This window comes from Balaenoptera ricei, chromosome 5 (assembly GCF_028023285.1).
Source record: "Balaenoptera ricei isolate mBalRic1 chromosome 5, mBalRic1.hap2, whole genome shotgun sequence".
In the NCBI taxonomy this organism is placed as follows: domain Eukaryota; kingdom Metazoa; phylum Chordata; class Mammalia; order Artiodactyla; family Balaenopteridae; genus Balaenoptera; species Balaenoptera ricei.
This window is the reverse complement of record NC_082643.1, coordinates 21,906,130-21,928,196: the sequence shown is the minus strand read 5'-3', so window position 1 is coordinate 21,928,196 and position 22,067 is coordinate 21,906,130. Positions and strand designations below refer to the sequence as shown.

Below are 22,067 nucleotides of genomic sequence, written 5' to 3'. Positions count from 1 at the left end.
TACTCTCCAGGATATGACAAATAAAGTAACAGCTCCAAAGGCAGTCTGTTTTAGAAAATTACTTAGAAGAGAGGGTAAAATTAGGTTTTATACACAAAATAGACACTTAGAGGCTCTTCTGAGACTTGGTATAACTTAGGATAAAACAACCTAGTTTTTGGGGTGTTTTGATCAATCAACTTGCTCTATCCACTCTCGGAATAAGTCCTTCCCTGCACCGTGCAGCAGTGAAATGTATGTCTTCCTTATAAACAGGTAAAGGTGTACTTTTGGAATAGTTTTCTTGGTGGAACAGATGAATTAATATTGACCCACTGACACTCTTTTGTCCAGGGGCTTCATGCCTAAAGGTGTATAAAAGGATGATAGGCTGAGATTAGATGTGTAGCCTGTGGCTGGGGAGAAGTGTAGAATTACTTGGCACACACAGGGATTTTAGTCAGGGCTGAGGCTGCATTAGCACCATGTCTTAATCAATTGCTGCTAACATCAAAGAGATCCCTAATACACAGCGTATCTTGCCTGATTGGCATTCTGGTCCAAAGACTCCATCTCTCCCTATTTCACTGATTTGTTACAAGAGCATTCCATTCCAGTGCCATTCCAATCACATTTCCTAGAGAAGAGTATCCACAGGGTATTATAAGTATTTTTTCCTTTTCCTTTTCCTTCATCGAATTCCAACAATAAGACCAGGAATGAGCAGTGAGCATTCACATGTCTTTACTTAATTCTATTAGAAATATCCTGAAAAACCTCCCTGGCCATCCGATAAGAAGTCTTTTCACTTACTCAAGTCAGAGCATGATCTACTTAATAAAGTTTTGCACTTATCTCCAGAAGGTGGTCTTTACTAATCTGGCTTTCAAGTTGGAAAGAGAGAAGAAAAGTTGATTCTTTGTGGATTCTGCTCTAAAATTTAACCCTCAGGCAATTAAAGCCTCTTTATCCAAATCAAGTCGTTGTTTAATGAGGCCCCTTTATAAACACTCCAAAACATACTTTCAAAACAAAAGTTAGAAAGCCTGTAAGATCCATTCTCAAGAAAGATCTCTTTCTGTTCAAAACCCGTCCTGACCTTTTTGTTGAAGAAGAACAAAATAGTGTAGTAACAAAAACACAAGTGGCTGCCAAAGGAAGAGAAAAAAAAAGTTCCTGTAAGGGGCTGAAACAATAAATCTCCTCTCTGCTGAACTCCCAAAGGGAGTGTGTGCATTTCCTCCTGTTCTTTATCAGAACCCCCGAAATAAGTAGGCATGGGCAGTGGCTGTTCACATCCAGCACACCTTTTCCATTTGCTAAGAAGGCCCTGCCAGGCTGGGAGGGAGTTTGTCCCTGCCTGACTCTGGAGAGAAGAGCCACTGTGACGATCCACAGGCACCATGAAACTGCTTCAAGGGACCGTACTTTGTCTTCTTCTGTCCAGTCTTTGTAGCGGTGTGGACGACGCAGGTACCCTTTTCTCTTATTGTTCTGACGGTGTGGATCAGAAATCACTAGTGGGCGGCTCTGAGCCTCAGTTTACCTTCAGGGAGCCTCCCCTGAAAAGCAGACGCAGCAGTGCATTTGCTGAGTTGAGTGTGTGTGCAGGTGGGCGGGGGGTGCGTGGAGAAGGCTTCACAGAGAGGATGTTTGTTTTCACGGAAGGAAAAGTGTTTGCTGCTGCAGCGGCCTTGAAGTGTGTTCCATGGCGTCGTAAAGGTACTGGGAATATACAATAGCCTTTTCGGACAGTAACAATCTGGGGCTCAAACGCTGGCTAAAAATGGGCTATTTCTCAAAAATGTGCTCTTTTCAGACATAAGCCTAGAAATAACAAGATTGTCATGTACCGGTGAAAGGCTGTAATCAGAAACATTGCTCTGCAGATGCTGGCCTATATTTGTCCCAACTATCTTTTGGCTCTGATAAATTGAGAGGTTGGATAAAACTGCCTAGGGAAGTGAATCTTAATATCTTGAGGGGGGGAGGGTGAGAATGGAGGAGAGTCACCTGATTAAAGTTTAATGGATGCTTGCTCTAGAAATTAACACAGATACGTACAATGTTTTGCATAACATTTCAGGGAATTTATAGACATAAAAACCCTACCCATTGACTGCAGGTTCTGAAACTTAGATAAAGGATATATATGCACCTACATAAGCCCTGACTATATTAATGACCAGTTGCAAGAAATGATTGCATTTGACTTTTGACCCTTCTGGAGGGATTTACTGTAAGCAATTAGATTTAATCAATATTTATTAGGCTCTCACCATGTGTTCAGCAGTGCAAGGAATACAAAAATGAGTAAGACATTGTCCTTGCCCACAGTGGCAAATGCACTATTGGGAGAAATAAGCATGTAAATCTAACATAAGACAGATTTAATAGGTGCAAAAACTAAAGTACAAACTATCATAAAAGAACATGGTTGGGACACATTGATTCTGACTCTGAGGAGCCCTGGAAAAAACTCAATTCTAACTTTATTTTGCATGTGCTCTTTTCAAAATTCACTGCTTACAAAATTCCATTTGCAGTGATTATGTAGGAAAAAATAAGCACACTCCTTCTTGAACAATATTTATCATTAATTTCTCAAAATATGTATATAAATTTAGTGCAAATACCCAAACACTGCAAAATCACATACGATTGATTACAATCCATCTGGGAGTTTCCAGGGTTAAGTTGCAGTGGGCATAAGACCAGAAAATTTAACTTAGATGAGTTACAAAGTTCTGATTATTTTAAAAGAAAGAATATTTATGAGATGACACAGAAATCAATGCACTAGCTTATAAGTAACTCTTCAGTTTGCATGGGAGAGATAGGAATGGATTACATGTACTTCAGAAAGCAAAGTGTAATAGAATCAATAGAAGCAGCCTGCAAAACCTGACCGTAAGGAAGCTGGAAAGGTGAGAGATAACCCAAAGATGACCTGGCAGATTTTTCTATTATGATCATTTTAGGAAAAAAATCAGCATCCTTTAGCTCATTGGTAATGAGCCCAACCTCTCTATTAATAGTGTCTTCTTTCTAATGAACTATTAACCAAAGTAAGATAATTTCTTTTTTTTTTTGAATTTTATTTTATTTATTTTTTTTATACAGCAGGTTCTTATTAGTTACCCATTTTATACATATAGTGTGTATATGTCAATAGTAAGATAATTTCTTATTTGAGCAGAGACAACGGTTACATAATGACTATCTCCTTCAACCTCTCCCATCGAGCCTTTGTTAATTTAAGGCAAGTGTCTGTAAAATCTACCCCATTTATCCTAGAAAAAGAAGTGCTGGCTCAGGAGCATAAATTGACCATCGGAGTGAGGCCTACAAGGAACTGGAAGAGATTTTCCCATCCACGTGTATGATTTTTTTTGCACCTGGTTCTGCCTGTTTTATGTTTTCCTTCCCAGCTACGGTTCAGGAAATGAAGCATTTCCTAAGCTGATTTATTAAGTTTTTTTCCTAACCCCCTGTACCGGAAACACATTGATTTCAAAGCTTTATATGTTCCCCAAGCTTAGAATGCTTAACATATTTCATCAGCAGAGTTGATTATAGGAGTACAGAAGGAGGCATTTCATCTGTCTTAAATTCATAAGTTGTCAAGAAGATCCATGCTTTTTTGCATAGTAATTTATTCCTAAATAATGATCTTTTAGAGAAATTGACTACTTTTCTTTTTTGTCAGTTTCAGATTTAAATAAATACAATATAGTTTTTTGTGCTCTTCGTGAAAACCAAGGAAATCTTTCTGCATGGCAGTGAGTGACTTTATTACTTGGTTAGCGGTACAATATTTTACAATTTCCAATTTGGAAAGCTGTTCTATTGAAATATGTATGGGAGGTTCTTGAAAAGGAACTGTCATTCTTTCCCAAGGTTTTCTAAATTGTATTTAAAACTGAACAGACCCCTGCAGTGGCTTTTAAGCTCCTTTGGCTTTTAAGTCTAGACTGATGAGCTTTAGACTGTCAGGACTGAGAAAAGTTAAATGAAGAAGGATTCCAAGTAAAGGAGGCCCTGGAAGCAATTTACTTTTCAAGTGCCATTTGCTTTTTGAACTTTACATTAATTTAGGAAAGATTAAAATGTTTTAGCCATCTGCAAGCAGGAACACACGCCACTTTATTGGTGTCTGAAGAAGAATTTAATTGCTTGTTGAAATTCATTTGTTAGGAATTGAACATTCAATTTCATGGGAAAAAAAAATGGATTGAACATCCTATAAGACAAACACTATGCTAGACGCTGTAGGTTTATAGCGATCACTATGACTCAACCCTTGTCCTAGAAGTGGTGGGGAGAGAGGAGGAGGAGACAAATCATTATAAGTTTGATTCTATTGTCTTAAGTGGTAAATAAAGAATGCTATGGAGAATTCACAACTAGGTTAGTTTTGGGTGTAGGAACATCAGAAAAGCCTTCATATAAAAGTGGAAATTATGATAAACTTTGAAACTTGAAACACAGGTTGGATGGATGGAATTTCTTGAATAGGAACTTAAAAACATCAGTATGTTCCAGTCTAGAAATTTAAGGAGGTCACAGATTGGACAGAGGTTAAGTGTTGGAAATATAGCCTCAGGATATGTTGAATACCAGGAAGAGAAATATTGACTCAGATAGTTAATTATATTGGATTCTCTAAATGTGTTTGAGCATGGGAATTATATGATTGGGACCATAAACTGAGAAGATTAATCTGTCAACAGGGTATACATTAGACTATGGCAGTCAGGAGAGAGAAAAGCTAAAGAAAATGGTTCAAATGTTATTGCAAGTCTGAAAGTCTGTCAATAAAATGAAAAGAAGGGTCTAGGGAAGAGCTTTAAAGAAGTAGAAAGTTTGTGACTTGACATATTATTGACTGGCTATGAGAAAGATAGTGACAGATGTAGAGTGTTATTTGAATAATAGAAGTAGGGAAATGCCTGGGACCAGACGTATGGAAAGCTAGGAGGAGATGGTTTAGGGAGAAAATGATGAATTTGATTTTGGACATGGTGAGTTTGAAATCTTAATAAGATATTCAAGTAGAGATGACCAATGGTAGGTTAAAATTGTCTAGTTGGTAGATGGAATGGCCCTGGAGGTGATGGTGAGGGGATGAGTATTCTTTACACTTGTCTGCCAAGAGATTTTAGTCCTGTCCTGCTCACTGGGAGATTAATAACATAGCGAAGCAATTTATTTCTCTGCTGGATGCCCATATTTATAACTCTCTTATGGCACTTATTTTCCAACTTTATCGTAGTTATTTGTGTGCATATCTCATCTCCTCTACCAGACTATAAGCACCATGAAAGTAGGGGTCATATTTATTATAGTCTGTATAGTAACAGTTCTAAACATATAATAAGGATATAATAAGCTGAATGAATGCATACATGAATGATATAGTTGCCTATTCATTTTTAATTTCTTCCTCTGATAATCACTTTTTGTTTACTACCTTATCCTTGTGAAAGAGTTATGGACAGGTATGAATCACGGAACATAACATGAAAACAAGTGGAGTATTTTGATTCCTGGCTATCAGGAATATATTATATGTATTATATATTATTTATAAATATAATATATATAGTATTATACGTATATAATAGAATATAATATATATTATTAGTTAATTATATATATTATTAATATATATATTATATAATATATATAATATATTATACTTATACTCGCTAAGTGCGAGCCAAATATATGGAAAGGGGCTTCTTATCAAAGTAAGTCAATTCCCAAACTCCAGCAGAGGAGATGTTAGGGATAGGTGGACAACCTAGTACCAGGGGACAGTAATTTACAGCAAACCTGGATGAATAAACTACTCTGACTATAATCATTGGGAGGAAGAATATCTAAATACAATTGATTCTGCTTCTCCTTTTTTGGGTATCAAATACTTTATGTAATATCTTCTATGGTTATAAATATTCAAGGAGAAACCTTATTACCAACTTCTCAAAAATTCAAAATGGCTTTTTTTCTAAAAGCAAAGTTCACATAAGAGAAGTTGGGAGAAAATTAAATAAATATCGTACATCATTAATTCATGTGTTATTTTAGGTAACATATGTGTTGCTTCAGAGCAGAGTATCTTACTTGTTACTTCCTCTTAGCTTAGTCACTATCAATAGATCGTACCTGAAGTGGGTGATCTATTATAGAAAGAGTGAATCAGTGCGGAAACAAATTCAATGGGAAAAGTTTCCAAGCCTTTTATTTAGCATTCTTTCTTTACTACTCTTTTTTTTTCTTCAATGATCTTTAAAAGTAGAAGTGATCATTCTAGAATTCTTATTTTTAAGAGATTCATAACAGCTGTCACTGGCAAATTGGCAATTTTATCTTGCTGATTGTAATTATTCAGATATTGAGAAAAAAAGATGAACGTCTGAAGGTTTCAAAAAGCTTCTAATTTACTGGATAATTGCCCATCCTTTCCTTTTCATTGATGACGTTATATTTCAAGCTTCAGGTAAATATTTTAACTTGTGAATAATTATCTAGTCCAAGTTCCTTATATTCTTTTTTTCTTAGTCATCACTTTCCAACTTCCTCTTCACCTCTGAGAACAATTTGAGATGTGTTTTTCTAAACATTGAATGTCAAAGCAGGAATTTACTCTAAATGACATTCCATTCAATTCCTGTGTAGTAAATGTCTCCGTTCCTGTTACTGAATTCCTGTGGGTCATTATAGCTCTGTCAGGTTAGGATAATAATGCCTGTTGAGTGTTAAAAGAAGCTCTTTTAGTTAACAAGTAAGATCCTTTTTCTTTTTCTACTGTTGCACACAATATCAGCAGTAGCATGGGAAACATTAGTGGTGTCAATCACATCTAGAAGAGCCACTATATGATTCCCAAATTTCGGCAACCATAAAAAAAGTAGTTTTCTAAACTTGAATAGAGGTTTTGTGTCTTGTAGAATGACATATCAGTAGAGATAATCATAACAAGTCTCTAAATAGAAGCAGCCACCTACATCCTCTCTGGATGCCTTTAATCTAACCATTGCTATGGCAACCTCTCAGGTGTAGCTTGACAGTATCTTGTCTCACGTGAATGAGTATCTCTTGCTTTCCTGTCTCCTGTTGTTCTCATACTAAGGTATGCTTCACCTACAGAAACCCACCTGGCACTGTTGTGTATCTGAGCTAGAAGTGCAGGAGCCTTAGCACTCTATGAGACAGCCTTTGCCCAAAAGAAGAATGGGGCCAGTGAATAAATGCTTTCCTCTTCTATTGCTGCTCCAGTTTCACTATTTTAGTTCTCTACTCCTTTTCTTGAGATCACTTTCCTTTACAAACTGCATACAAACCCTTGTCTCAGGCTCTGCTTTTTGGAGAAATTCAGGATTGATTATTTTCTGATGGGAACATTTTGGTTTGGATGATAATATATACATTATACCAGAGTTTCTCTGATATTCTAATTGATATTCACTACCTTTCTTCCTCTTCATTTCAAGAAAAAATTTGAAAAAGCTTTTGTTGAATAAGTTAAATAATATTCTAAGCAGGTCCTTTCCTAAGGCAATCATTTGTCTGTATAGAGTCAATAAGGAACTATATTGTGAGGTCGGTAGTCAAAAATGTCAATGTCATTGATTTTATTCTTAGTGTGCTGCTCATCTGAAATGTAAACTGATTTTTATTCTGTTTAATCAGTCATATTCTGGCCTAAACCTAAATTAGTTGTGTCAAAAAACAGAGAATGGAGACTTTCCTGGTGGTCCAGTGGTTAAGACTCTGCACTTCCACTGCAGGGATTATGTGTTCCGTCCCTGGCTGGGGAACTAAGATCCTGCATGCTGCAAGGTGCGGCCAAAAAAAGAAAAAAAAAAAAATGGAGAACACAACTAGGTCTGGTCCAAGTTAACCAAGATATGTATTGTTACAACATCTGGTGACATCTACCATTTGTTGTACCTGGCACTTTACACACATTACTTCCATCACAACATTTCAAGGCCAGCTTTGTCATTCCCATTTTACTGATTAGGACACCGAGGCTTGGAGATAGTGTAAAGTTATCCTAGAGTGATCGTGCTTAAAATCAAATCAGAGAATATTATTCTTCAAAATCTTCCCTTCTAGCTTGCTATCTTCCAATGCAGTACAACTGCAATAAGTTGAGTTTTTCTGATCAAAAGAATAAGGGTAGAGACTTTCCACTTGAGTCATTTGGAAGCACTGCTGCCTCTCATAGCCCCTTCAGCATCTCTAAACTGCAAACTAAGACCACAGTGCTATGAATGAATTTCTACTTAGTGCTAATTAGCCACTTAATATCCTGGATTCAATTAATTATTAGGGGATGGGTTAAAGGAGTTGTAGGCATTTCCCTACCTATTCACTGTTATGTTGGTTGGAAAAAAATAATGTTCTTGGCTCTAATACAAATGTCAGTGCAGCTAATATGGGACTTAGAAGAGAAGGAAAGAAGCAAAGAGGAAATAACTATTAGTGAAATAATTACTTAGTGTCACATCTATAATTCTCCTGGAGCCAGACTGTCTGGGTTCAAATTCCAGCTCTGCCACTTACTATCTGTGTGAACTCGGGCAAGTTATTTAACCTTCAGCTTTCTCAGCTATAAAATAGGCATGAGTACAGTCTTACCTCATAGGGATATTGGGAGGATCGTGTGAGGTACTACACAAAAACACTGAGAATAGTGTCCAGCATATAATGACTCTGTTTTGCTGAGTTTGGGAACTCAGAATCCTACAGATTATAATATCCCATTCCTTAGACAAACTACTTTATTGCCAAGTTGATTCCAATCTAGAATCAGCAAATATTTAAATAATTACAATGTTCATTCTCACAAAGAGAAAAACCAGCACATAATTTTTCACAATAGGATTGAAGTAGGAATGAAATACGATTGCCAGTTATGTTCTTAATCATAATATATACAGGCACAATTTGACATATACAGACTGGTATATTATCGAAGATGCCTTTCAGATTTGTAAGTTATTTAACTCACTGTATAAACTAGTCACTCAAATTAATAAGCAAAATTGTACTTGTGTTTAATGAAAATTCTAACTTTTTAGTCTGAGAATAGTCAACATCCTCAAATATTATTTCTTATCTTAAAGTATTGAGCATTGCTTACTCTTAGAGGTGGGATAGGTTAGTGGAAGGAACTTTGTTCTTAATGTGAGAACCAACCAACTTTGGATCCAGCTTCTTAGTATGCTGAAGCCCGCCAAGACACTAAATTCTTGTTACCCTCAGTTTCTTTATCTAAAAATGAGAAAAATGATAATTGTTGACACAATATTGGTGTTAAATGATAATTGGAAAACCTATTTTAGATGCTCTGTAAGTCATAACTCACTATTAAAATTTAGTTATTAATATGCAACCTAACATTTAACTCACGGAATCAATAGATGAAGAGGAATGTACTTCATAATTTGAGAATTTTTCTTTACTGTCTGGGCCTTTAACTGCCAATCCATCATTGCTCTTTTAGCCATATACCTTTACATATTTTTTTATGGCTGCTACACACTCAAATTGCCATGCATTGAAATTATGCCCAAGTTAAAAAATCACACACACAAAACACAGAAAATCATTTGTATCACACATTGAACTTATTTTTTTTTCCACCTCTTTATTGGAGTATAAATGCTTTACAATGTTGTGTTAGTTTCTGCTGTACAACAAAGTGAATCAGCTATATGTATACATATATCCCCATATCCCCTCCTTCTTGAGCCTCCTTCCCACCCTCCCTATCCCACCCGCCTAGGTGGTCACAAAGCATCGAGTTGATCTCCTTGTGTTATGCAGCAGCTCCCCACTAGCTATCTATTTTACGTTTGGTAGTGTCCATATGTCAGTGCTACTCTCTCACTTCATCCCAGCTTCCCCTTCCCCCCCGAACTTATTTTTAACTGAAGTGGGAAAAGGAACGATTTGTGTGTGTGTGTGTGTGTGTGTGTGTGTGTGTGTGTGTGTGTGGTATGAACTGTGAAATCGTCCTCCTAGGGCATTCAGCAAGTATGAGGACATAAATGCTGAACTCCCAGACACTTTCCCTAGGGAAGAGAGGCCACTCCTGCATTTGTCAGCTCAAGGCTATTCTGACAACTCCTCTGTCCAACAGTGAGACATCACCCAGTTATCTCTCCCCCTGCAAATCCAATTTTAAAAAGTGAGAATCACCTTTTTAAATGCACATAATTAACTAATTTAAAGATTTATTAATGGTAATTGCATTATTGGGATTAAGATAATTATGTGAATCTATAAACTTTTTTTTCTTTTTTCTTTTTCATTTTCTGACGGCCTCATTTGTTGGGTGCAAGTTTTATATCAATTAACGTTTAAAACTCTATAGATTTGCAAAGTAGAAGAAAAATGACAATGCTGTCAATCGTTTAAAAACCCTTTATTAGAGTCCATTACAACCTAACTAAACATAAATCTCTTGGAAGCAAGGACAATGTCTAATTGATCATTGTTTTCCCCATGACCTATCTTTGAACACATAGGTGATGCTTCCCAACTGGCTCTTGCTTTAATTTGGAGAACTGTATTTCTTCAAAAGTCAGCAGAGTTGAAAATACCCAAGGCATTCCTGGCTTTGTTTTCAGTGACTTGAGGGCAATATTTACTTTTATCCTTGGCCTGGGTTGTGGAGAAGCTATGAGTGTCATTTTAGGATACTCTGTTCATTGGCTGAACTTATTTGATTCGCTTTATGAAGTTGACCTACTGTCTTATCTTTGTATGAATAGCAGAAAATGTCTGCCTTTCGTTTACGTCAACTGTCCAAATCACACAAGAATGGCGTGATTATCTGAAGGCAAGTGTTGAATCATTCCTGTGTCTTGCTCACAAGAAAAAATTGGTATCCTTTTATTCTAGGCACCATTCATCAGGTAATCCTGAATCATTTAGCTCAGACTAATCCTTACCCCCACTAGAACAAAATGTAAAATTATGGAAATTCAAGACACACTGATTACAGAAGTCACCTCTCTGTTTCTGAAGTCTTGGTTCAGAATGTCGAATAAATAACTTTATCCTAACTAATCCTGTTCAGAAGTAAAGGTATCCAATAATTCAGTTATTCCCAGGGTTTAAAATTGTCACTGATCAATAAATAATCAAAATGCCACCTGGGCAGTTGACATGGGACTAACAGCTTTTTCCTTTGTCAAATAAAAACACAAAAGTCCTACAACACATATACTATTTTATGAGCGTATTACATAAAAGAAAACCTACTGTAGCTCCTTCCATATATTTGGAATATAATGATGTTCTCTTCCCTTCTTTTCTCATTGAGCTCTGGCTGGTGTCACAGACCAACGCTGTGCAACTGTGCAGGGTGCGCTGTCTTCTGAGCCAAGACCATTTGGCTTTTGTCACCAGCAGCCACAAGCTTGCTGTGTGACTGAGCCAAGCAATTTTTTTTTTTAACCTCTCAAGACTTTCATTTCTCCATCTATAAAATGATGTGGTTTGACTAATCGATATTGAGGTTTTCTTCTGGATCTACAATTGTATGATCTTACTGTAACAAGCAATTTCTGTACATTTAGCCTCAAGTTATCTTGCTTCATTTTCATTCTGTTATTCCTAAATATGTTCATTCTGGAGCAAGATGTTCAATTCTGTTCCCTAATGTTTACCTCCTTTGGGAATTTTCAGATAGGGCTGTTAGAACGGATCTTCTTTGCATGTGAAAAAGCCAATTCTCTGCCGTGAGCAACATTTCTCAGAGTACATACCAATGAAAGATATTTTTTTTCCATTTTTCTACATGGCATTATTTGTATTTGGCTTGGCTGAGGGAGGGGTAGAAAAAAGGACTGAGAGAGAGAGAAGGAAATTTTCTGACATCAGAAAAAGATTGAGAGGAAAAATGAGGTTAAAAGAGATGGAGAAAGTGATTGAGGCTGATAGAAAGACAGAGGCTCTCTGAAGGGGCTGGGATGGAGAAAGGTCAAGAATGAGAAGTGGAGGAAGGCTGTTAGAGAGATGGGGACACATTCTTTTTTTTTTTTTTAACATCTTTATTGGAGTATAATTGCTTTACAATTGTGTGTTAGTTGCTGCTGTATAACAAAGTGAATCAGCTATACACATACATATATCCCCATTTCCCCTCTCTCTTGCGTCTCCCTCTCACCCTCCCTATCCCACCCATCTAGGTGGTCACAAAGCACCGAGCTGATCTCCCTGTGCTAATGCGGCTGCTTCCCACTAGCTATCGGTTTTACATTTGGTAGTGTATATATGTCCATGCCACTCTCTCACTTTGTCCCAGTTTACCCTTCCCCCTCCCTGTGTCCTCAAGTCCATTCTCCCTTCTGGGTCTTTATTCCTGTCCTGCCCCTAGGTTCTTCAGAACCAATTTTTTTTTTTTTTAGATTCCATATATATGTGTTAGCATACGGTATTTGTTTTTCTCTTTCTGACTTACTTCACTCCGTATGACAGACTCTAGGTCCATCCACCTCACTACAAATAGATGGGGAGACATTCTAAATGCTCTAATGATTTGGGAGGAGCTTTCCCCATCGGCCCTCTAGCCACTTTTACAGATCTAATACCTTGTAGAGTTCTTTCTTATCATTAAATCTCTTGCCAGTTCATTCCTCCATCCATTGCTTTGGCTGAATGCTGAATTTTTCAAAGCACTTTCACTGATCAAATATCTCATTTAATCCTTGACATTCCCCAGGGGATTGGCCAAGCTGGTGTTATTTGTGCTCATTATCAGAGGAGAAAACCCAAGGACTCACACTTTGTGACTCGAACCAGTAGCCCTCAATGTTAAAATATCTATTAAAATATTTTTTTTCCCAGTGTTCACTCCCAGTGATCTCCAGGCCACTCCCTTTCAGTAAAACCCAGAAAACTATTTTTCCAGCAATTACTGCAGATAATTTTTATACACTTGTACATTGAAATACACTCTGAGAAATCCTGGACTAGACTCAAGTTTGTGACTAGTCATCTGAGCTCTTTTCACTGTCCCATACCTGCAAGATAACCAGAGGTGTCTGGAGGTGTTTATCTTTCAGAAAAGTGCTAGGGTGTAGTGCCTTCAGGGAAAATTTTGGTATTAATTCAGTGTAACCTAATTTCTTTCTTTTCTTTTTTTTTTTTTTTGCTTATACTAGTTTAGGATAATAGGAAATTTGATTTGGCCAAGACAAATATTAGTGGAAACGTTGAAATCTCCCTAGTCACATAGGCTTAAATTCCAGCATTTTTTAACCATCTCTTTATAAGGAGATAGTCTTTACTCCCTACTCAATGTAAGATCTTTTTGATTGCTTTCCATTCTGCTCTTAATCTCCCTTCTGTTTTCATTAATACCAAAAGACCATGAGCCTCTGCTGTATAGGCTGCTCAAGAAAATTAGCCACATTGAATAATGGTTTGATTAGGGAAACAGCTATAGTAGTCCTATCAAAGTTTCAAGTGGGGTCAGGATGTGTTTGATAATCCAAACACAAGTATTTCTGCTTCCCAGAGAACTGTTAAGAGCCAGAGGAATTTGAGAAGGTAGGGAGGATTAAATGATTAGCATTTAAGCATGAAGAGAAATGGAGAAGCGGTGAGGTTATGAATCTGGGCAATATATACAGGGAAACCTCCAGTATTAGAAAATGACAAACAAATCTGTAAACTGGTCATTACCCTGCTGTTTCTTAATAAACCAGGATAAGATAAGTTTTAGAAAGAAGTCAACAGCCTCTCTTCCAGAGTTTCACAAACTAGAAACCTCTGATATCTAACTGGCAGAAGTGTGTTGTTTGGCCACACAATGTTTTATGACTACAGGCTACTATTTAAAAATCAGCAAGTTTCACAAAACAAGAATGGCGACAGAGAAAGAAAGAGAAAATCTTATTTTCAGCTCTTTTGGCAACTCTGGGTCTCATATTTCCTCACAGCAGCACTCGGTTAAACCTGAGTAATAAGTGCCCCCTTTTAAATTGGGGAATGCTCTCATTCCTACAAAAGTATGTGCACTTCCACCCAATCTGACTCTCTCCTTTGCTGCTTTGCAGATGTGGGCATAGGGTTAATCCCTTCACCTGTAGGATTTCATCTAAGCATTACGTGTGCAATTTGCAAAGCTATCACCATGTGCATGGTGGTTCAATAGATTTTTGAAAGGACAGGGTACTGGGACAATTTTCTGCAACTAACTAGGCTTGCCAGCTCAATCTCAGAATTTTAAAGACATTCCAGTCATCATTTTCTTTTTTATTTTTCATAAAGATTAATGCTTTTATTACAATATGCTATAAATAATTAACTTAGCCCTGATTAGTACTCTTGTTTCACAGTCTTGAGAAAGCATAAAACTTAGAAAATAATTTAAAGAATTTAGAAACAACAAATCATAGCATACGATTAAAATGTTACTTTATTTTTCTTTCCCATCACCTCTTTACAATTTATTTGGTGAACATAAACTTCCTGCCCTTAATAAAAATATTGAAGCTCCATGACTTTTTTGCTTACTCTTTTAAGAAATGGACAATTCTGTGGACAACAAAATTTGCAGAGGCCATCAATTTAAAATTAGAATATATGATACAAAATCATAACTGAAAATTCTCCCCTGTAGCTCATGCCTGTGTCAGATGGAATTCTACAAGTGGCTTCTTTACAAGTTCTCTATTTTCCGGTTCCCTATTCCCTCTCCAGCCCCTTTCTGACCACTCCACATTGGGAGCAGAGTAAGAGAGGAATGAGACAGTTGAATGAAACTTATTACTTGACCTGGCACCATACGTAGTGCCCAGAGCCTGGAAGATGGTTAAAACCAATAGCCAAATGGTGCATTTTCATGGGTTCCACAAAGGTGTGCTTTTGGAACTGTCTCCCCATGCAGCAACTTGGTTCATGAGGATGGATCCTAGTCTGGGAGTTCAGTGGTTACTCCTTCCAAAGCACTGGTAATCCTGTGTTACCTCAGAGCTCCTTGATGCTAAAGTGTCCAACTCTCCACACAGTCCCAAGGAACAGGACTCAAAACAGCCCACTCTTTCATTCTCGCTCTTCATTTGGTCCACAGGAAACAGTCTTATATCTCTTTCTCTAACACTCCTTGCTCAGGTAGGCTTATTCTCAACATAGTAATAACCTTCCTGGTCCTACACCAAAGCAGCTAGGCAGCAATCCTTCATTCTCTTGATTTCCCAGGGGTAAATCAGATCCAAGGCCACTATGCCTTTCAGCTGTAGGGACCACATAGTAAGGTAGGTTTGAATTGCAGGGGGACAGACAAGCCTGGCTCCTTAGGGGTGAAGGAAGTTGGAATGGGATTCAAAAGAAGTATTCGGCGAAGACAACCTCTTCTCAAATAATATCTATATATCTCTCCACACTTTTATTCTTTTATGTTATACAGTGGGTAAAGAGATTCAAGGGTCCACAGACAGGTTTTGGATATTTTATTTGAAATTCTGCATACAATGATTTATCCCACCCCTTTGTAATTTTACCTATTTTGGTACCTGATTAAAACTTTAATGTTCACATATTGTGCCAGATGTCTTACACCAACATTTCCTTCAAAACAGCTAAAGACCTGGATGTGTATTTTCTCTGAGTTTATTGTAATCATGCTATAAACCAATATTATAATTAGAACAGTGAAATTTCTGTATGCTTAGAAATGAAGATATTCATTTATAAAAAACCTATGGATATAGGAAAAAGAATCATGATAGAAATTAGAACTATATTTTGAATATGAAGGGAAATAAAATATTTTATAACAGTATATGTATGATACAGCTAAACCAGTAATTAGAAGAAACTTTATAGTCTTAAATGCACACATTAGAAAGAAAATAATTTTTAAAAGGCTAAAGTTAACCCACATAAAGTATAAGGGAGACTATAATAATAAAAGCAAAGTTAATGAAATAGAAAGGAAATATATAATGCAAAGAATTCATGTGTATATTAATAAGATTGCTAAACCTCTGCCAATACTAATCAAGCAAAAGGAGAGAAGAAGAAAATCAATAAAAATGAAAATTACAGGATCATCTGAACACATGCAGGAAACACACTTTTAAGAATTCAACATTTCTTCTTGATAAAAACGTTTAGGAGACAAGACTATAGAGGATTTTCTTAATCTGATAGGGTAGCTTCAAAAACTACAGCAATCATTATACATAATGGAGAAATGTTAGCTTTCGCTTTGAGAATGAGAATGAAACAATCTTGCCCAGCAATGCTACTTTTATAAAAACACTGTACTAAGTATGCTAGCTAGTTCAGTAAAACAAGAAAAATAGATAAAAAGTAATTAGAAAGGAAAAATAAAAGCTGCTTATATCTGAATCACTTTGCTGTATACCTGAAACTAATATAACATTGTAAATCAACTGTATTTCAATAAATAAATAAATATCTTTTGTAAATCATCCTTTCAAGTAAAAATGGTATTCTGCAGAAAAAACCAAAGTTCACTTTGTAACTCGAGCTGCATAGGTGCTTTTCCTTGAGACACCATTGTACTTGTTATGCTGCAGAAGTGTTTTATGAATACTTCTTGTTTCGTCACAGATAACAATAAAAAAAGTGCATTCAAATAATATTTAATAACTTTTACTGTCATTAAAGAGATCCTAGGTGAAAAAAGGGAAAACCTTAAGAAATACCACAAAAAGAAAGTTATGGAGAGAAATGTCAGTAGCCTTCTGAAGCATTTTGTGACAAGAACAATCTTGTTTTAGCAAATAAATCTCTGTTGTCATTAATCATACTCTATTTGCAAGTTCCCCATTTCCCTCACATCTCTGGAACAAATCCCTTATGAATAGGGAAGATACTGTGTTCTTTTTAAAGTTTTAATTTAGCTATTATTGATTTCCTCCCAGTCTCATTCTGTTATTCTCTTATTGCAGGTTGTCATTCACCTTTACTTACTTAGGGTCAGAGGCCTTTCATGTAAGACTTGCCTTCGCTCAGGTTTGTCCTCTTGCATTGAGGTAGCCTTTTGTAAGATGTTTCTACCTGGGATTATTTAGTAGTCAGAGGCATTCATCATATTTAATTTGAGTAGTTGATTTGTAAATCTGCCCCGCTAGACTGAAGGCTGACCCTTATGTTAGTGTACCTCAAGATCTCTGGTCTCCACCAGGTCCTTATTGTGAGGCTAGGACCTGTCTTCTGAAGTCTAGATTGAAGCTTGCTTTGTATGCTTCTTGGTGTTTCAGACAGGCTGTCATGAGAAGGAACAGTGTTTAATCCTCCTTAGGACTTTAATTTCATTCAAATTCGACTTTCTCCTATCTCCATCTAATTCAGGGTAAGAGAAGTACTTTAAAACTTTTTTACCATTTTTAAAAACTGTTAAAACATTTATTAAAAGTACTTATAAGCAAAGCCATGTGCTTTGTTTTCTATAAAATCGTTTCAACAAAGTAGCACATCTGACTTCATAATTTAACAATAATGCCATATTTGCTTATTAATTGAGATTTTACAAAGTACTTTTACATACATTATCTCTACAAAACCCTAAAATGCAGGCAAACTGGTATATGTTAACTATTTTCAATTTATGAATAGAGTTTTAAATACTTAAGGGAGTTTAATTAACCAAATATATACATGGGATTAAATGTTAAAGAGACCTTAAGTTATTGCTAAACTTGCTACATTAATAAGTAGAATAATAACATTTGTAAATTGAACTTAAAAACTTGAGAGAAATAGACTTTTTATTACATGAATTTAAAAAAAAACCTGAATATTAACTTCAAAACTAAATTAATCTCTACAAAACCTTTTCTGCACACAAAATATATACTTGGGGACATTAAAAAAAAAAACCACATTTAACAACTTGAAGAATATACTTACAAAACATATATTAAATATCAGCATCATAAATATAAGATATATAAGTGAATTCTTTGGACTGGTAAGGGAGATAAATAATTAATTGTATGCCATCACCTAGCACAGTCCTAGAACATAGTAGGCATTCAGTTACCATCTGTGTTAGATGAATGAAAAGGGACTCATTAAATGTTCAATTGTGTGATTTAAGAATTGCATATTTAGAAATTCTGAGGAGAGGATAGTCACTGTAGATGCAACTAATAAATAGGGATTCATGCAGATAGTACAGCTTCAGTTGAACTTTAAAGAAAAAAATTATCCATGTTCTATAAAAGTTTTATTAAATAAAAAAGAGGGAGGAACAACACGGACAAAGCTACAAAGTAGGAAATAAAAACGCCATGTTTAAGGGATAGAAAACCAGATTATCTATTGGGGAGCAATGGGAAATTTGAGTGGGTAGATTCAAATTTTAAACAAAACTTTGAAGTTTCTTCCAGAATACAGAACTTTATTTTTTTAAATTGAATAATCTTTGTACTTGAAAGTAATCCAACAAATTGTAAGTAAGGTGGTAGCCAGTCTCCAAGATGGCCTCCAGTGATCCTTTCCTCTTGGTATTTAAGCACTTGGGTGGGCCATTCTCACACTTACTTAGGACTGAATTGTGCGAGTCTTGGAAGTCAGTGGAAGTGATGTGTGATTTCCAAAGCTAGGTAGTAAAAGACACATGGCTTCTACCGAGGTCTCTCAGATTGCTCTCTCTGGAGGAAGCCAGCCATCGTGTTATGTTGTGAGAACAGTCAGGCAGAGAGACCCAGTGGAAAATAACTGAGACCCTCCACTGACAGCCAGCACCAACTTGCCAGCAAGGGGAGTGAGCCACCTTGTAAATGGATTTTCCAGACCCATCAAGCCCTGAGCTTACTGCAGAAACTGTGAGAGACAATAAATGATTATTGTTTTAAGACACATGCTTAGGAATAATTTGTTGTGCAGCAATAGATAGCTAATGCAAGTGTCATCACATAAAATTTGAAATACATTTGAGTTTTTGACACTCAGATGAATAGAACGAACATCCTGTATAAAGGGAATTTTTCTAGATTGCAAGGTAAATTCTTTTCTCTTAAGCTATATCCACAGTAAATATTCAATTAATATTGGCAACATCCTTGCCTATTAAATTCAAAAAGTTCAGAGCTTTAATTTACCATTGAAGAACTGGTGCAGATAGAACTAGAATGATTCTTTATTACCTTTTTTGTGATACTATATTACTACTACCAACAGTAATAAATTTTATAAGCATATAGTTTTTTTCTATTCTTCCAACATAGATAGTTAAAAAGTTACACATTCTAATTATGGAAGTTATCATGTTATTTTCATGGCAGATATATTTTACTAATTAATTTGGTTTATAGTTATCATTTGCATTTCTTGATGTGCTTACATGAGAATTAATTTGTTAATGAACTGTATTTGTCCATTATTTTCTCTGAACATTAGTAAAATAATTACTGAATTTTTTCATCTAATGAAACAAAAAGGTGAAATTTTAGGGTGAAATTTTTAACTTTCATTCACGTATTGGGAAATTAAGTTAAGGAGACAAACAATATTAAAGAAACAAATTTGGAAAGGATTAAATTAGTTTCAGATATTATTTCCTCAGATTAAAGAGTAAATCATTCCAACTCCTTTTCCTTCTCCTCCTGGAATTCAATTTACCTCTTTACTCACATAAGTTTCTGGTTTTTGACAATTTTGCTCCTATTTGTTTAAACTGCAGAGATGTAAACTGAATTCATGTTCTAAGAAAAATCTAACCACTACTGAGCAAAATAGCAAGTTACTTCTTAGTTGTATAGCACGATCTCGTCATACAGTTCCATTTGCAAGTATAATTTTATAAAATATATTTTATAATATGATAAGTATCATATTAATCATTCATTTCTTGCTTGGGGTTTCCTTTGGCTTTACACGTTTTTCTGATGTATTTATTTTTACCCTATTTTACTAAATTTGCACATTTTTTTGCTTTTGCTCTTTTGTTGTTTACTTTATATTTATTCCTACTAAAGTTTGTCCTGTAAATGAATAATAATTTAATTATTTTTATATTGAAAATTTCCTTACTATTATCCAAGATATTAAAAATGCAGCTCAACATACTCTCCTTTAAAAACCTGATTTAGATTCTAACTGGATTATTGTAGGTCATATGGCCCCTTTTTTATATACAGTTGATCCTTGAACAACATGGGTTTGAACTCTGTGGGTCCACTTATATGTGGCTTTTTTTAAATAGTAAATACTACAGTACTATGCAATTGGAGGTTGGTTGAATCCATGGATGCAAAACTTCAAATACAGAGGATAAGGAAGAATTGTGGATAAGGAGGGCAGACTATAAATCATGTGTAGACTGCACAGAGGGTCAGCACCCCTAGCCCACATGTTGTTCAAGGATCAACTGTATAGCATTTTCTCCACATAGGTATTTGAGACATTAAATAATTATTGATCACCTATTCAGCCCTTAGTTTCTACCTGTATTATCAGTCCCTTAAACAATACTGAGCTTTGGGCTGCTTTAACCCTGATTCTTAAAGAAAGATGGGAATAACGCATGGTGGTATGAGATAAAAAGGGAAGGATAAAAACGGAGTTTGGGCTGACATTCTGTCATAAAATTTAGGACATTACAGAGTACTTTAAAACTTACTGAGTGGGGACTTTCCTGGTGGTGTAGTGGCTAAGAATCCGCCGGCCAATGCAGGGGACACGGGTTCAAGCCCTGGTCCGGGAAGATCCCACATGCCACGGAGTAACTAAACCCATGTGCCACAACTACCTAGCCTGTGCTCTAGAGCCTGTGAGCCACAACTACTGAGCCCACGAGCCACAACTACTGAAGCCCGCGCACCTAGAGCCCATGAGAAGAGAAGCCACTGCAACAAGAGAAGCCACTGCAATGAGAAGCCCGTGCACTGCAACGAAGAGTAGCCCCTGCTCGCTACAACTAGAGAAAACCCATGCGCAGCAACGAAGACCCAACACGGCCAAAAATAAATAAATAAATAAATTTATTTAAACAAAAAAAAGTCTTACTGAGTGGCCTTAAAAAGCTCTCACCTAAAGCAGTATTTCCAGGGTGTGTAATGGGTACAACTGGTGGTACTTGAGATAATTTTAGGCATAAATGGAATTAAACAACATTGACTCAAATCTCTATGATACTTACAGTTATACAAGTGTATGTTTGGTGTTATGTCTTACTGTGCTGTAACACTCATTAATTTCACTTTTCAACATAGGCAGAGCAGGACTCAAGCCTGGAACCATCATAGTCAATGATATCTTTATAGAATATGAATTTTGTCATAGTATTTATTTTTATAGTTAATTTTTTAAGTGACTTGATTTTAAGAAAAAGAGTAAGGAACCAATAACAGATAGAGTAGAGAATATGAATAAGCTCATAAAACTGGTACAGGAGTGAATGAAATTTTGGACACACTTTACTAGAGATTAAACCTTAGGAGGCTGCTATAACCAAATATGGCGTTTCCTTTTGCCAGCTTTTCTTTTCTCACTAAGAAGTTGCTAAAATGGACAAGAGTTTTAAAGACACTTTTATAGTTGGTAAGTGACTCTTCCGAATTTTAGCAAACACATTTCACTTCAACCTTTATCACCCAGGAGAATAGGAAGTGTAATGCTTTCAAATGTTACCGAAGTCTCACTAGAAATAAGAAAAATGCCAAAAACATAGAAAATTCTTCCCAGATTTTAAAATGACCCCTATATCAGAAGAAAGTCATAAATCCAAGTTTATGCAGCATTCAACACTGTTGAGTTCACAAAAAAAGCAGAGAAATGTTTACAAATAGTAATAAAGCATAAAGGAATAATGATTCAGCAACAAATTTAAACTCAGAAATTTTATTTCAGTATGAAGTTTCAATAGTAGATCATATGTTCAATATAAATTCAACCCAAGTTTGTATTTTCTATTTTTAGTTGGTAGTAATTCTATTTAAAGTGATAGATTAATTATAATAGTTTGAAGATTCTGGCTATTCAGGTAAAACTTATATTTAGCAGATAATAAACACCTATTGTCAAGCACTAGTAATGGGAGATACACAGATAAATGTTAATGCTATCTATTAGAATTGCTT

At 35.8% G+C, this 22,067-nt stretch overlaps 1 protein-coding gene across 2 annotated transcripts in view; it reads left to right on the top strand.

The window, feature by feature from the left end:
- Nucleotides 1–1,214: 1,214 nt before the first annotated feature.
- The window catches only part of EMCN (endomucin), a 95,455-nt gene continuing 74,602 nt past the window's right edge, over nucleotides 1,215–22,067 (top strand). Inside the window, exon 1 of one of the 2 annotated variants that reach the window (XM_059922486.1) lies at nucleotides 1,215–1,452. In XM_059922486.1, the coding sequence (XP_059778469.1) occupies nucleotides 1,383–1,452 (70 nt within the window). In that variant the 5' untranslated portion in view covers nucleotides 1,215–1,382. The remainder of the gene's footprint in view (nucleotides 1,453–22,067) is intronic. The other variant, XM_059922485.1, reaches the window with a different exon arrangement.